The sequence below is a fragment of the Emydura macquarii genome, unplaced genomic scaffold, assembly GCF_026122565.2.
Source record: "Emydura macquarii macquarii isolate MOO-44397 ecotype Brisbane River unplaced genomic scaffold, CSIRO-AGI_Emac_v2 contig_2205, whole genome shotgun sequence".
NCBI lineage: Eukaryota > Metazoa > Chordata > Testudines > Chelidae > Emydura > Emydura macquarii.
In genome coordinates this window covers 22,252,132-22,267,585 of record NW_027132342.1, presented here as the reverse complement: position 1 = coordinate 22,267,585, position 15,454 = coordinate 22,252,132, and the positions used below count along the sequence as shown (strand labels likewise).

Here is a 15,454-nt window from a genome sequence, read left to right as displayed (position 1 = left end):
GAAAAATTACAAAACCAGATGCAAAAATCTATACATTCACCCTTTACCATAATGACTAATGATCATACAAAAATTAATTATATTTTATTCACCCAAGGTGAGTTGGTAGAATTTTGCTAGGATGATGCAGAAACACAAAACACTACATAAACACAAAGGTGGCTAAATACTGTTAGGGGGGAATCATAGTTTTGAGGTTTGTAAACTCAGAATTTAATTTTAAAGTTGTATTAATACAGGGGGGTTTTTACATTTAACATACTGTACAATGTATGTACAATCATATTATATCAAAACATATTTGGGTATCTTCACTGTCGTACTACATTACTATAAATGCAACAAATGGTGCAATATTTATATACTGAACAAAAATAAATTAACATTTATTAGCAAGGGGAAGTCAGATCAGCAAATTCATGCAACTACATGACCTGCTAATAAAAATGTCTATATCTAATTCAACCAAAAAATGAAATTTTCCATTTACAAATAAAAATAGGTAAGGTATGCCCCAAGCAGTACCTTATCATTCAAATAATGTGTTTTACTGTTAAGGTATCAGAAGTTTTCAATAGGAAAACCACCCAGAAAATCCCTTTTTATCAACGTAATTAAAAAGCAGGGCTTACTAAAAGCATAAGATGTTCCAGATCCCGACGAAGGGAAAGGGGTGGCTCATTACCCATCTGCATACTCATGTGGATCATACGAGCATCTTCATCTGCACGGTTTCTCAGCTGTTTTACCTACACAATTTATGAAGTGGAGAAGAAAGTTGATCTATTTTTAGCAAACAAAAAAATTAGCTTAAAGATTACAAATAGAAACAGTCTTGCCTATTTTTATAAAACTTATTTTAACACAATACAAAAATGCTATTGTAATAGATTGAAATTCATTGGTCAAATAGCAGGGTTTTATTTTAATTTTCTGTTTAAGTATTTACCATATCATCCAATAATAGAAAGAAATTCTCAGCAGTTTCAAGTTATAAATCAAATGACTGATAACCAATAATATGATAATCACGATGTTATACCCACATAGATCCCTCCTTCCCTGCTACTATGGAGACTTACTCCTCTAGGATTCTGTATTGGTGAAAAAACTGAGAGATGGTTGGGTCTGCCCCATCCTTTAGGGCCTCAAGTGAAGGGGCATGAGGACATTTAAGGTGCAGGAACAATTCCAATAGACACTGCTGAGCAAAAGAATTCCATCTTGTGTGCTTGGGGAGCATATGCACCGATAGTGGGATCCATGTGGCCAAATAGTCGAAGAACCACCAATAATTTCTGTGGAGCCAGTGGTCAAAAGAGAAATATTTAACCACTTCCTTTCTCTCAAGACACCTAGCATTTGCAACAAGAGCCTGATCAAAGTCAATGGGAGTTTCTCCATTGACTTCAATGTGATTTGGATCAGGTCCCAAAGCTACATCCTCTAACATTTTCCATTTGGAAAGCTTGATAGGTTAAATGGATTTCTGTTCCAAAAATCAAAATTTTAAATTAATTATAATAGTATGTTTGTGTATGGAGTGTAGAGAGAGGAAACACAAAAAGCATTATAGAATACACCCTTGTATGACCAGAATTAAGAAGAACTGCATTCCTCAAGGAATCAGCTACTATAATGAATGGTAGCAAATGTCTTCTTTACCTTTTTTAGAGTTCTTGGAGCAACTTAGGGAATTACATACCAGTCAGCCTTGCTTCAGTATCAAGAAAATTGTTTGCTATAATTAAAGTGTTAAAATGCATCAATGAATGTAATATGATGGAGGAAAGAAAAAAGCACAACTTCTGGAATGGAAAATTGTGCCTCTCTAATCTACTAGAATTCTCTGACTGTGTCAACAAATTATTGGATAAAAGAAAAACAGTTGACATAATTTGCTTTGAATTTCAAAAAGCCTTTGACAAAGTGCCTCAGAAGAGACTACCACAGAAACTAAGTAGTCATGAGATGAGAAATTTTGTCATGGATTAAAAAAAAGGCTAAAAGAGAAAAAGCAAAAGAGCAGAAATAAGTGATCAATTTTCAATATGGTAAAAGGTGGAGTGCCCCAACAGCCTGAAGTAAGATTTTTGGTCTTTAATATATTTTTTAATGATCTGAATAAGGGTGTGAGGCAAGACAACATATCTGCTGATGGCACAAAATTTAAGTTAGTCAAAACTAAGACGACTGAAGAACTTTAGAGGAATCTAGCCAAAGCAAGGTGAACAGGCAATACAATAGCAGATGAAAGTCAGGTAGGTAAGTGAAAGATAATATATGTTCTCTCAAATACTAATAGATTTTGAATTCTAAATTAACTTCAACTAAGAAAAGAGACCCATGTGGCATCATGGACAGACCAAGAAGAACACCTGTTCACTGTGCAGCAGCAGTCAAAAAAAGTAAACAAAATATTAGGATGTTCAAAAATAAAGAGATAGAAAATTTATATATGATTTATCTCTCTCTCACACTCACACTCACACACACACACACACACACACAAAATCTACCCTCATCTAATAGAATAGTTCTCAGAAAAGGATAACAGAAGTCTAAGAGTTCAGAGATGAGTGAATAAAAATTAATCAGAGGCATAAAGAGACTCACTTCCCTACAAAGTGAGATTGTAGACATTATTACTTAATTAAAAAAGGAGATAATTAAGTAGCATGTGTCAGTAGTGCACAGAACAATGAATAGTATAGATCATGTAAATGTATCCATCCTATTTGACAACTCCCAAAACAAGGAACATCCAATTAAATTCAAAGGCAACACATTTCAAACTGGAAAAAAAATGTTTTCTGCACAATGCATAATTAACCTGCAGAACTCTCTCACAAAATATATCACTGAGGACAAGAGTTTAGCAAGATTCAAAAAAAAGATTAAGAATAACTTCAATAAACCAACCATTAGCTAATGGGGATTGGAAAGGATTCTTTTACAAGCAAGTATTCTTCAACATTTGCTACAAGGTTTTTTCCACTGAAGCAACTGTTACTGGCCACCAAAAGAAATAGGATACCAGAATAGAGGGACAGACTACTGTTCTGATCCTGTGTGGCAATATTCTGTTCCTAAATAGAATTCCTTCTCACCTCTTGTCTTCGCTTTAATCCAGCCCAGGTGTGTAGCTAATGGAAAGATTACTATACTGTCATATTCGATGGATTACATGAAATGAGCCTGTTTCCTAAGGGATATGTTTGCATCAGACACATCACCTTTGTTTGCAGCCGTAGCAGAAAAGCATAGCTTGTAACAGCATGATACTCTCCTCTAAATGTTTGTATGTGGTCCCTAAAGAAATGGACTAAGGCACACTGGGTAAAGCTGTGTACACAGGATGCTTGCATTGACATTGCCAGTATTCTACCTGCTCTGTGGATTAAGAAAAGGCTTTAAATCAGTTCAGCAATTAACATGATAAACAATTAATTTTAAACAATTAGAATTTAAATTAAACAGTCTACAATATGTTTATATGTGCACTCAAAAAGTTTGTTAAAGCTCAAGGAGTGACTTTTTCCCCAACCTAAAATGAACAAAAAGATATCTCTAAGGTATGCACATAAAAAAAGAATAAAAATGACAACTGTGCAGTCATCATTTGGCAACTCAAATGGATGCTCAATAAAGCGTCTACGAATTATTAAAAAACACACAATCCTTTCCCAGAGCTCTTGCTTTCAATGCACGAATATAAGCTCTTGTACAAATGAAATAGCTCACACTGCTACAAGCACATCCTTTTCATTTTTACAGCAGAAGTGTTTCAATTCTTGGTAAATCAACTTGTGATTTCCAGAGGAACAGTATTCTGCTGCAAGGAAGGATAGCACCCCTTCAGTACATATATGCAAAGTTCATTCCTGGCAAAAAATTAAAAAGCACTGACACAGTATGGTGGGATCACTGATCTTTTCCATTCACAAATGACTTTAGCTGCAATGCTGTCTATACAAAATACTGGCATTTATTAAAAATTATAAATACTACCAAATGAACAGTTTGCTTTTAAAATTTCACTATACTCATGTAAACTTTAATTTTTAGAGTCTCAGTATTTGGAAACTAAACTGCAAACTATATTCATTCCAGAAATCAAATACGTAATTAATTCCCAGTTTTCTGAATCCTCGCATTTCAAGACCATGGTGATAGATCCCTTATCTGGATCTCCATATTATCCAAAATTGCTATCTTGTCCTGTACATGAAATTCGGATTATATATCCAAAATGCTCATCAACTGCCAGTCCACACATATATGTAACTTACTTTCATCGGCATGAGCGCAAGAAAGTCTGTGACAAGGTTATGAATTTTGCGGATGTAAAATTCTTCCTGGTAGAAGTTTTCAGACGCCACCACAGATTCAGTAAGAAACAGGAAGACATCATCAGCAATTGCTAGCTCTGCCATTGCCTCATCTGCCTCAGTGAATTCTGCAAGAGCTAGAAAGAATGAAAAAGGAGGAGAGAAAGAAAGAATGCAATTATTTCATTTACCGAAGTACGCATGTTTCCAAATTCCTGGCTTACTTGCAAATCAACATAAATGTATGCCAACTAAGGCTTTTGGATGGCCAAAAAACAGTGAACTGTAAAGGTTATGCCAATACAGTGTGATATCCTGTATTTGAACTCTGATCAGAGAAGAAAGAAGTGCATATTCACTTATCAATTCTCTGAATAAGCGTGACCAAATCCAGTTATGCAAGGTTGTAGACCCGCATTATTTATAACAATCAAAAACTATCCTTTAAAGACCCTTAGTACTGTGAAGTTTAATTATGATTTAACTTCACAGAAAGGATATTCAGGAACTGATCTAATTCTGATCCACTACAGTACTTCAGAAGTCCACATCTTTTGGAAGAAAACTATCCACTGTTCTCAAAAATCCTTTCAGCATACAACGTGTGTTACAATGCCCAGCTACAATGGAACTGAGCCTTTAACTCATAAAGACTATAACACAAATTGGAATCTATTTTTGTTCTTTAATGGTAGAGTTAGTAGCATTTAGGGCACCAATTTCTATAGTATTAAATGAAATTTCACACATTTTTTCAGCACAATATTAATTTATTATTTAAATGAAGAGATTTTATGGTGCTTATATCATGAAACAGTAAAATTTTCTAAGCCTGTGTATATTTCAGACTAATATAATTCTCAGTCAAACTCTCAATTACAGAAAGCGCTTTAACAAGTTATCAGTGACACAGCTCTGTGATAGAAGGCAATTACCATTCCCCCAAAAGGTAACAGCTGCTCTGACCTGTAGTATTTAGGGGCCCTGAAGACTTAGTTATCACAGTTCCACTTTGGATCAATTTACCTGCCACATCAGACAGTTGAGATATTCCTCGCAATGCTAGCGCCCACGCTAATCTAACAGTAGCTTGCAGCCCTGGTAATTTCCATGATTGAGAGTCCTGAAGGCGAGTGTGGATTGTTGCTATGTAATGTCTCTCTGTTAACAGCGGTAGCTGGTGCATCAAATCTGGAAAAACAATGTGACTCATCATTATATTAAAAAGTGAAACAGTAAATTCTCATTTCCATTAAAACAAATATGAACAATTCTTGAAAAACATAGCCTTGGAGAACAAAAGTAGCTTCCTTCTCCAGTTAGCTATTAAACAATTGTCACTTTTTGTATCTCTTTAAACTGATCAGTTGATTCTTTCAAATGGTCTGAAGCCCAAACAATGTACTATATACATTCATATATAGATTTCATGACTCACCATATATTTTATACTACTACTTTTTCTATGTAATAAAAAAGCAGCCACCACAGTCTCTGGATGCATGTACAAAATCTTGAAACAAGACCACCACCAATGACAAAGTCAACCTAAATGACTCCCTTTCAAAACCAAAACTCAACTTTGTCAATCTCCCTTCCTCAAGCAGAAGCCCGCATAAATCAATAGGCCTTGTAAAAAGCTCTGGAAGTTAGACTCCATCAATCTAAAAGGGAATAAGAACTTTAACACCGATCTCACACCTTCCCCAGCCAAAAAAAAATGGACTGTCCCACTGCACGTTCAAATAAATGTGTTAATGTGCAATTACTTACTCACCTGCTCCTCCCTTATTTAAAAAAGGAGAGAAATTCCAAAAAGTTACTGTCCTGCACTGTTAAGAGGTGAAAATTTACATGAACAAGTCAGAAAAGTTGCATGTCAACTGTAACTGCACCATTTTGTGCATATATATCAAGGTATAATGTAAACAGCATAATGAATCTTGGAATATTATAGTTGCTCATCTTCAAAATTCTTTAAACATGAATGAATTAAGTTTCAACATCTCTGTGAGGATATTCTCAGCCCCATTTTACATGAGGAAATTGAAATATAAATAATTTAATTGACAATCAAAGCCACAGAGAAAATCAGCGTAAAAAGTCAGAATTACAACTCAAGACGATTCAGGATTAAAACTCCAACCCCATACTCAGACCAGGCCCTCATCTATAACCACATAACTAAACCCAGTTTTTTGCAGCTAGTATCAAGTACAGTACAGTACAGTAAGTAGGTTTCAAGTCAACCTTTATCCACTGAAGTATTTTCACTATATCAAGAAATTTTCTACTCAAAATGTATACTCCACTGAATTATGATGCCTTACTGTAGTAAATAATGATTAAAATGTTACTATCACTAATACATTTTGTGAAATAATAAAGTACCTATATCCACAGCTTAAGAAAACTCCACCATTACCTTCCCGATCCTCTGTGCTCTGTTCTAGAAAACTGACATCAAAGCAATAAAGAAGAGCCATGAGGAGGGACAAGTTCACACAGTCCAAGGAGCCATCAGCTTCAACTGTCACTTTCTCCAGATAACTAATAAGGATTAAAGTATCATCCCTGCTCAGTGGAGACTGGCAGGTCCAGACAAACAAGCTTTCAGCCAATGACTGTCGGCACTCTTTGATAAGATCAGAAACCTAGTAAAAAAAAATTCAAAATTCATAGTTATTTTCATACAATTATCTTCAAATTGTTCATAATTTGTCTTGCTTAGTAAGTCAGTATTACTAGGACCAATTATACAAGCTTATTTGGAATCCCAAATTAATTTGTAGAATTGCTGTTGTTTAAAACATGGTTGAATCATAGATTAGGGATGGAAGGGACCTCAGGAGATCATCTAGTCCAACCCCCTGCTCAAAACCCCCCACTTAGAATGGAGATTCCACCACCTCCCTAGGTAACCCATTCCGGTGCTTCACCACCCTCCTAGCAAAAAAGTTTTTCCTAATATCCAACTTAGACCTCCCTCACTACAACTTGAGACCATTGCTCTTGTTCTGTCATCTACCACTGAGAACAGCCTAGTTCCATCCTCCCTGGAACCCCCTTTCAGGTAGTTAAAGGCTGCTATCAAATCCCCCCTCATCCTTCTCTTCTGCAGACTAAACAAACCTAGTTCCCTCTGCCTCTCCTCATAAGTCATGTGCTCCAGCTCCCTAACCATTTTTGTTGCCCTTCACTGAACTCTCTCCAATTTGTCCACATTCTTTCTGTAGTGGGGAGCCCAAACCTGAACACAATATTCCAAATGTGGCATCACCAGTGCTAAAAAGAGGGGAATAATCACTTCCCTCAATCTGCTGGCAATGCTCCTACTAATGCAGCCCAATATGCCATTAGCCTTCTTGGCAGTAAGGGCACACTGTTGACTCATATCCAGGTTCTTCTCCACTGTAACCCACAGGTCCTTTTCTGCAGAACTACTAGGTTAGCCAGTCAGTCCCCAGTCTATAGCAGTGCATGGAATTCTTCCATCCTAAGTGCAGGACTGTCAAGCATTTTTCCTTGTTGAACCTGATCAGATTTCTTTTGGCCCAATCCTCCAATTTGTCTAGGTCACATTTTATCCTATCCCTACCCTCCAGCGTTCTACCACTCCCCCCAACTTAGTGTCATCCGTGAACTTGCTGAAGGTGCAATCCACCCCATCCTCCAGATCATTAATGAAGATGTTGAACAAAACCGGCTCCAGCACTGACCCTTGGGGCACTCCGCTTGTTACTGGCTGCCAACTAGATATTGAGCCGTTGATCATTACCCCTTGAGCCCGATGATCTAGCCAGCTTTCTATCCATCTTATTGTCCATTCATTCAACCCATACTTCTTTAACTTGCTGGTAAGAATACTGTGGGAGACCGTACCAAAAGCTTTGCTGAAGTCAAGGTATATCATATCCACTGCTTTCCCCACATGCACAGTCAGTCATCTCATCATAGAAGGCAATCAGGTTGGTCAGGCATGACTTGCCCTTGGTGAATCCATGCTGACTGTTCCTGATCACCTTCCTCTTTTCCAAGTGCCTCAAAATGCTCCATGATTTTTTTTTTGGGGACTGAGATGTGGTTGACTGGTCTGTAGTTCCCTGATTCCTCCTCCTTCCTTTTTTTGAAGATGGGCACTATATTTGTCTTTTTTCAATCATCCAGGAGCTCCCCTGATCATCATGGGTTTTCAAATATAATGGCCAATGGCCCTGCAATCACATCAGCCAACTCCCTCAGCACCCTCAGATGCATTGCATCTGGCCCCATGGACTTGTGTATGTCCAGCCTTTCTAAATAGTGCTGAACCTGTTCTTTCAGCACTGAGGGCTGCTCACCTCCTCCCCATTCTGTGCTGCCCAGAGCAGTAGTCTGGGAGCTAACCTTGTCTGTAAAGACAGAGGCAAAAAAAGCATTGAGTTCTTCAGCTTTCTCCACATCATCTGTCACTAGGTTGTCTCTCCCATTCTGTAAAGGGCCCCACTTTCCCTGACCACCTTCTTGTTGCTATCATATCTGTAGAAACCCTTCTCATTACCCTTTATATCCCTGGCTAGCTGCAACTCCAACTGTGCTTTGGCCTTCCTGATTTCACTCCTGCATGCTTGAGCAGTATTTTTATACTCCTTTCTAGTCATCTGACCAAGCTTCCACTTCCTGTAAGCTTCCTTTTTGTGTTTAAGCTCACCAAAGATGTCTTTGTTGAGCCAAGCTGGTTGCCTGCCATATTTGCTATTCTTTTCTGCACATCAGGATGGTTTGTTCCTGTATCCTCAACAAGGTTTCTTTAAAATACAGCCAGCTCTCTTGGACTCCTTTCCTTCCCATATTAGCCTCTCAAGGGATCCTGCTTATCAGCTCCCTGAGGGAGTCAATTAGGATTAATATATACATGCCATCCCTATTAACATGAATGGTATTTACATATGCATATAGACAGAATAACCCTCAGAGTCCGAATCTGTGTACTTTTTCAGGATCTCCATTAAAGTATGGAACAAGATATATAACCCATTTTTTCCCTGTACAGCACATACAGGCATTTCCTAAGCATGTTCTAAACCTATATTAGCATTCAAAGCCTTGGTAAGATCTCAAACTAAAGACACACCTCACAAAGTCAATACCTTAATTTATTCTGACATGAAACTAACAAATAAGATTGTTCACTTATGCGAAATATGTAAAATGGTTGCTATTTATCATAAATCAATTTTTAACATATTATAGATGGAGCAAGCAGCATAGCCTACATGAAGGTTGCTCAAGTATTTCTATGTTAAGGGCATGATTTTCAGTTTCCTATTATTTTCCAAAAATGTATTTGTTGGACTGAAATTTGATACACTTGCTCCCAGACTGGTATCAGTTTGTTTGTTTTTCCTGAAAGTTACATCAAAAGCACATAAAAAGTGATAAAATCCTACTGAGGAAAATAGAAAGGAGCATAAACTCTTGAAAATCAAGTGTAAAAATATAATTAGGCAGGCCAAAAAGAATTTGAAAGAGCAACTAGCAAAAGATACTTTTAAAAAGTTAATTTGTTTAGTTTTTGTAATTTCAAAGCAAGAAGAAAATCAGTGTGGCCACTGGACAATTGAGGTGCTAAAAGAAAACAAGGCCGTTGTGGAAAAAAGCTATATGAAGTCTTTGCATTGGTCTTTATTGGCCACTCTTTATAGGTGACAAACCTGAGGAATTTTCTCAGATTGAGGTGTCAAGAGGTGGTCTTGGAATAAATTGATAAACTAAACAGTAAGACATCACCAGGACCAGATGGTATACACCCAAGAGTTCTGAAGGAACTCAAATAGGAAATTGCAGAACTAATAACTGTGATATGTAATCTATCACTTAAATCAACTCTGTACTAGATGACTGGCAGATAGATAATGTAAAGCCAATTTTTTTTAAAAAGGCTCCAGAAGCAATTCTGGCAATTACAGGCTGGTAAGCCTAACTTCAGTACCAGGTAAATTCGTTGAAACTACAGTAAAGGAGAGAATTTTCAGACACATAGATGAATACAATATGTTAGCTAGGCAAGAGTCAAACATGGCTTTTGTGAAGGAAAATCATGTCGCACTAATCTATTAGAATTCTCTGAGGGTGTCAACAAGCATCCAGATGGGGGTGATTCAGTGGATATAGTGAACTTAATCTTTCAAAAAGCCTTTGACAAAGGCCCCTCACCAAAGGCTTTTAAACAAAGTAAGCAGTCAGGGGATAAGAAGGAAGGTCCTTTCATTGATCAGAAACTGGTTAAAAGATAAAAAACAATGGGTAGGAATAAATGAGTTTTCACAATGCAGAGAATTAAATAGCAGGTCCTCCAAGGATCTTTGCTGGAATCAGTGCTGATCAATATAGTCATAAATGATCTGGAAAAAGGGGTAAACAATGATGTGGCAAAATACACAGATAATATGAAGTTACTCCAGATGGTTAAGTCCAGAGTTGACTGTGAAAATTTACAAAGGGATCTCTCTAAACTGGGTGACTGTGCAACAAAATGGCAGACAAAATTCAATGCTGATAAATGTAAAGTAATGCACATTGGAAAAAATTATCCCAACAATACATACAAAATATGATGGAGTCTATATTAGCTGTTACCACTCAAGAAAGAGATCTTGGAGTCCATCATGAGTAATTCTCAGAAAAAATCTGCTTAATGTGCAATGACAGTCAAAAAGAGCTAACAGAATATTAAGAAACATTAGGAAAGGAATAGATAATAAGACAGAAAATATCATAATGCCATTATATAAATCTGTGGTACGCCCACACGTTGAAGACTGTGTCCAGTTCTGGTCACCCCATCAAAAAAAGATATATTAGAATTGGAAAAGTACAGAGAAGGGCAACAATAATGATATGGGATATGAAACAGCTTCCATATAAAAAGAGATAAAAAAGACTGGGTCTGTTCATCTTAGAAAAGAGACAACTAAGGGAGGAATATGATATTGGTCTAAAAAATCATGAATGGGGTGGACAAAGTGAATAAGGAAGTGTTATTTACTCTTTCACAACACAAGAATTAGGGGTCAGCCAATAAAATTAATAGGAAGCAAGTTTAAAACAAACATAAGGAAGTGTTTCACACAATGCAGAGTCAACCTGTGGAACCTGTTGCCAGGGGATGTTGTGAAGTCCAAAACTATAACGGAGTTCAAAAAAGAATTAGATAATTTCATGGAGGATAGGTCCATCAATGACTATTAGCCAAGATGGTCAGGGCTGCAACTCTTTGCTTTGGGTGTCCCTAAACCTCTGACTACCAGAAGCTGGGACTGGACAACAGAGGATGGATCACTCTATAGTTGCCCTGTTCTATTCATCCCCTCGGAAGCATCTGGCACTGGCCACTGTGGGAAGACAGGATACTGGGCTAGATTATTCTCCCTACACCATTGATGTGGTGCCTTTGGGTGACCCTGTGAAAATCAGATTTCATTTAGCTGAATTTTCAAAGTTTCTAAACTGTACTTGACACATGCTCACTATTTTTGGTAAAATGTTAAATCTATCCATCTGTCAATGTCCCATTTTTCTTGTACATATTTTTTATTAATGAACTGAATATCTAATCAACTAACTTATCTTTCAATATTCTACTGGATTTGTGCATATATGCATATTATAGTTGAGAATAATATCAATATTAATTAATACATAGAATATTCTGAAGTATCACCTGTAAAGGTACATATGGAAGGAAGCAAGGGTGTGAAATAAAATTTTCTAATATTGATTTAACATTCACATACAAAAATGTAATATAAATATCATTGTTCGTTACATGATTCCTGGAGCAGGACTAAAATAGTTGAGAGACTAGCTCCTTGCTTTAGGCCCCCAAACTGCCAGGACCATATATTATTATATTTTTCAGAAAGACTGTCACTATGAGCAATAGGCACAGAAACCAAAATTGTAATGTTAAAGTTTGGGTCTGGTCCACTTCCCATTGTAGACAGTGGCTACACACACACACTAACTTTAAAGGGTGCAGAAAGGAGCACTCTATTTTTTAGTACTTTGCAGTGTTTACTGTTAATTAGAGGTGTTTCTTGCCGTATTTATTTTAACACAACTAGATTAGACAAAATATATTTAAATGACTGGACTCTGTTTTGTCCTGTTTTATTTATTTTTGAAATTTAGTTCTCCATTTTTAATTCCTCCATTTTTTTTTATTTGTAGTGCATAAAGTAAAACCAAAATTATTTTGTGTTTTAGATTGTATACTATATCTTTGTATTTAATTTGCCCCTCTGTTGTCCTTGCTTCTTCTTTGCTGACAGCAGAGAGGGGTTGCTCTGGTAAAGGGTAGGGGAACTCAAGCAGGAAAGACATGCAGAAACCCACCTACTATACTGGGGAAGAGAAGTTATTCACAATACCTCATCCAACGACAGAAGATGCAGAAAGCAGAGAGGAGGAAAATAAAAATATCTCATGAGTAATTTTGGAGACAGGGGAGAAAGATGGCCACTACAACCCACCAGCAGATCAGAAGGAAGGAAAGAAAGAAACCAGAATCACAATGAAGGGAAGGAGATGACAAGAGTACCAGCAGTGGGGCAGCTGTCGGAGAGAGAGCTTTAGATTTATTTGAGCAGTTCCTGTATGAAACTACTATCAGACGCCAACATTTTGGTTTTTTCTCCTGAAAGCTGCAGCATACAGCCTTCGTTGGCTCCTTTCCCCCTATAAACACAACTACAGGCACTAGGAGAAGAGCAAGCTGCTGCTTCCTCAAACTCAATCCTCTCTTTTACTTGATGTAGTGTCCCAAACTAACAACTGGAACACAGTCTGGTTGATCCATTTCTGCACAACATCTGATCTCCAGAAGGTCCTGAACCCTGCCCTCAATCAGTAAGTGGAAGAAGCAGCAACTGAGGAGACAATGATCTGAAAACGGAGTTTAACTTTAAAAGAAATGAATAAACTACCACTGAGATTTTATTCCAGAGAAGACTCCTAAATTTAAAACAAAATATTCTGCAGGGGATTATAACCACATTTTAAACTTTGCAGTAATTTGGCAGAGTGCTTCTCCTACCTCTTTGCGATGTTTCTCACTGCCTAGACCTCGCTCCCTCTGTAGTTTCTCAAACTCATTGTTCACATCAATATGAGATACCAGAGTTAGGATCTTCTGAGTCAAACCCTGTTCCATCAGCTCATCTGTAAAACGTGTTGTCATGGACACCAACTCTGTGCTATAATGAAGAGGCACAACATTTTAGCAACTGAAATAACAAATAATGCTATTCCTGATCACAGAAGAAATGTGATGAACATAAACACAGCACAATTATTTCATGTCTGAGAGAAAAACAAAAATTATGCACAGAGACTGACTAAAGAGTAAGCAGAGTAAGCAGAGTTCTCGCAAAGTGTTAGGATGAATGGATATTAACTTTTGAGCTCATGCAATTTCTAGCAAGATTTTTGCCAAAAGATAAAAGCATTAATAAGCAACACAACCTACACAGTGCAAAAGTACTTGTATACATTCCAATTTACAAAGTTTAAAATACATATGAAATTGTAATCTAATTCTTTTGTGATGAAACAAAATCTTATTGAACATTTATTTTGGTTATTAGGAAGATAATTAACTCAAATTCAGCTCTGGTATAAGCAAGCACAACCACAGTGACACCAATGGAGCATTTTGAAAACACTTGAACAGCACTAAATATGGTTCATTGTCTAAAAGCATTTATAACAATGAGAAGTAGAGAGATGGGGTGGTCGAATTATTATTGTTATTTGTACAGCACCACAGATATACTAGGCATTTCACAGAAAAGTCAAATTTTTTCTCCAGGAGAGCTTGAAATCCAAGTTTAAAACCAGAACAGTAGGCGACAAGTACACAATGAGAGTATGGAAAACAGTAGGATAAAGGTGAAGACATTAACATTCTGAATAATCTTAACATATATATCGGTGCGATTGCAATTTTTTCAGACAATATTGATTATAGCGTATTATAACTACAGCTTAGAAGTAATATCTGAGGAAAACAAGGTTACATACCAGTAACTGCTGTTCTTCAAGATGTATTGCTCATGTCCAGCAGTAGGGACGGGGAGTGGGTTGTGGAATGGACATGAGCAACACGTCTCAAAGAACATCAGTTACTGGTGAGTAACATTGTTTTCTTCTTTGAGTGCTTGCTCATGTCCATTCCATTATAGGTGACTAACAAGCAATATCTTGGAGGTGGGCCAGAGTTACCGATAAGCTGCCTGCAACAGTGCTCTGCCAAAGCTCGCGTATTCCTGCGCCTGTTGGACAATGGCGTAGTGGGACATGAAGGTAAGTAATGACGACCAGGTGGCTGCTCTGCAGATGTCCTGCACTGGCATTCTTGCTAGGAAGGCTGTAGACAAGGCTTGAGCTCCGGTGGAGTGCGCTGTGATGGTTCCTAGAAACGGCACCTTTGCCTGCTCGTAGCAAAACTTGATGCAGGAGGTTATCCATGAGGAGATGTGCTGGGAGGAGACAGGTGAGTCTTTCATCCGGTCGGCCACTGCAACGAAGAGCTGCATCGATCTCCAGAACGGTCCCGTGCGCTCAATGTAAAACGCCAGGGCCCATCATACATCTAGCGAGTGCCACCTTCTCTCCTCCGCCAAATCGTGTGGTTTGGGAAAAACACAGGGAGGAAAATATCTTGGTTACAATGAAATTGGGAAACCACCTTGGGCAGGAAGGCTGGGTGCAGCCTCAACTGAACCTTATCTTTATAGAACACAGTATGTGGGGCTCCGAGGTCAGTGCCCTAATCTCGGAGACCCTCCTTGCCGAGGTAATGGCCACCAAGAAGGCCACCTTCCAGGAAAGCAGGAGCAGGAGGCATGAAGCCATGGGTTCAAAGGGGGGCCCCATGAGTCATGAGAGGACTAGGTTGCGATCCCAGGGAGGTACCGGGTCACAGACCTGTGGATAGAACTTCTCCACCCCTTTCAAGAACCTAATCATCATCAGGTGGGAGAAAGCGATCTGCCCTTCAGTGGCTGCTGGAAGGCTGATTCAGCTGCTAGGTAGACCTTCAGAGAGACCACAGCCAGTCCCTGGAGCTTTAGCTGTAGCAA

General features: G+C 37.9%; 1 protein-coding gene across 2 annotated transcripts in view; it reads right to left on the bottom strand.

Moving 5' to 3' along the window:
- The window catches only part of NUP205 (nucleoporin 205), an 86,525-nt gene that overhangs the window by 57,266 nt on the left and 13,805 nt on the right, over nucleotides 1–15,454 (bottom strand). Inside the window, exons 5-9 of one of the 2 annotated variants that reach the window (XM_067559714.1) lie at nucleotides 13,408–13,567; nucleotides 6,757–6,985; nucleotides 5,358–5,522; nucleotides 4,293–4,468; nucleotides 633–749 (exon numbers count right to left, since the gene is read on the bottom strand). In XM_067559714.1, the coding sequence (XP_067415815.1) occupies nucleotides 633–749; nucleotides 4,293–4,468; nucleotides 5,358–5,522; nucleotides 6,757–6,985; nucleotides 13,408–13,567 (847 nt within the window). Of the gene's footprint in view, nucleotides 1–632; nucleotides 750–4,292; nucleotides 4,469–5,357; nucleotides 5,523–6,722; nucleotides 6,986–13,407; nucleotides 13,568–15,454 lie in introns of those variants that run through there. The other variant, XM_067559715.1, reaches the window with a different exon arrangement.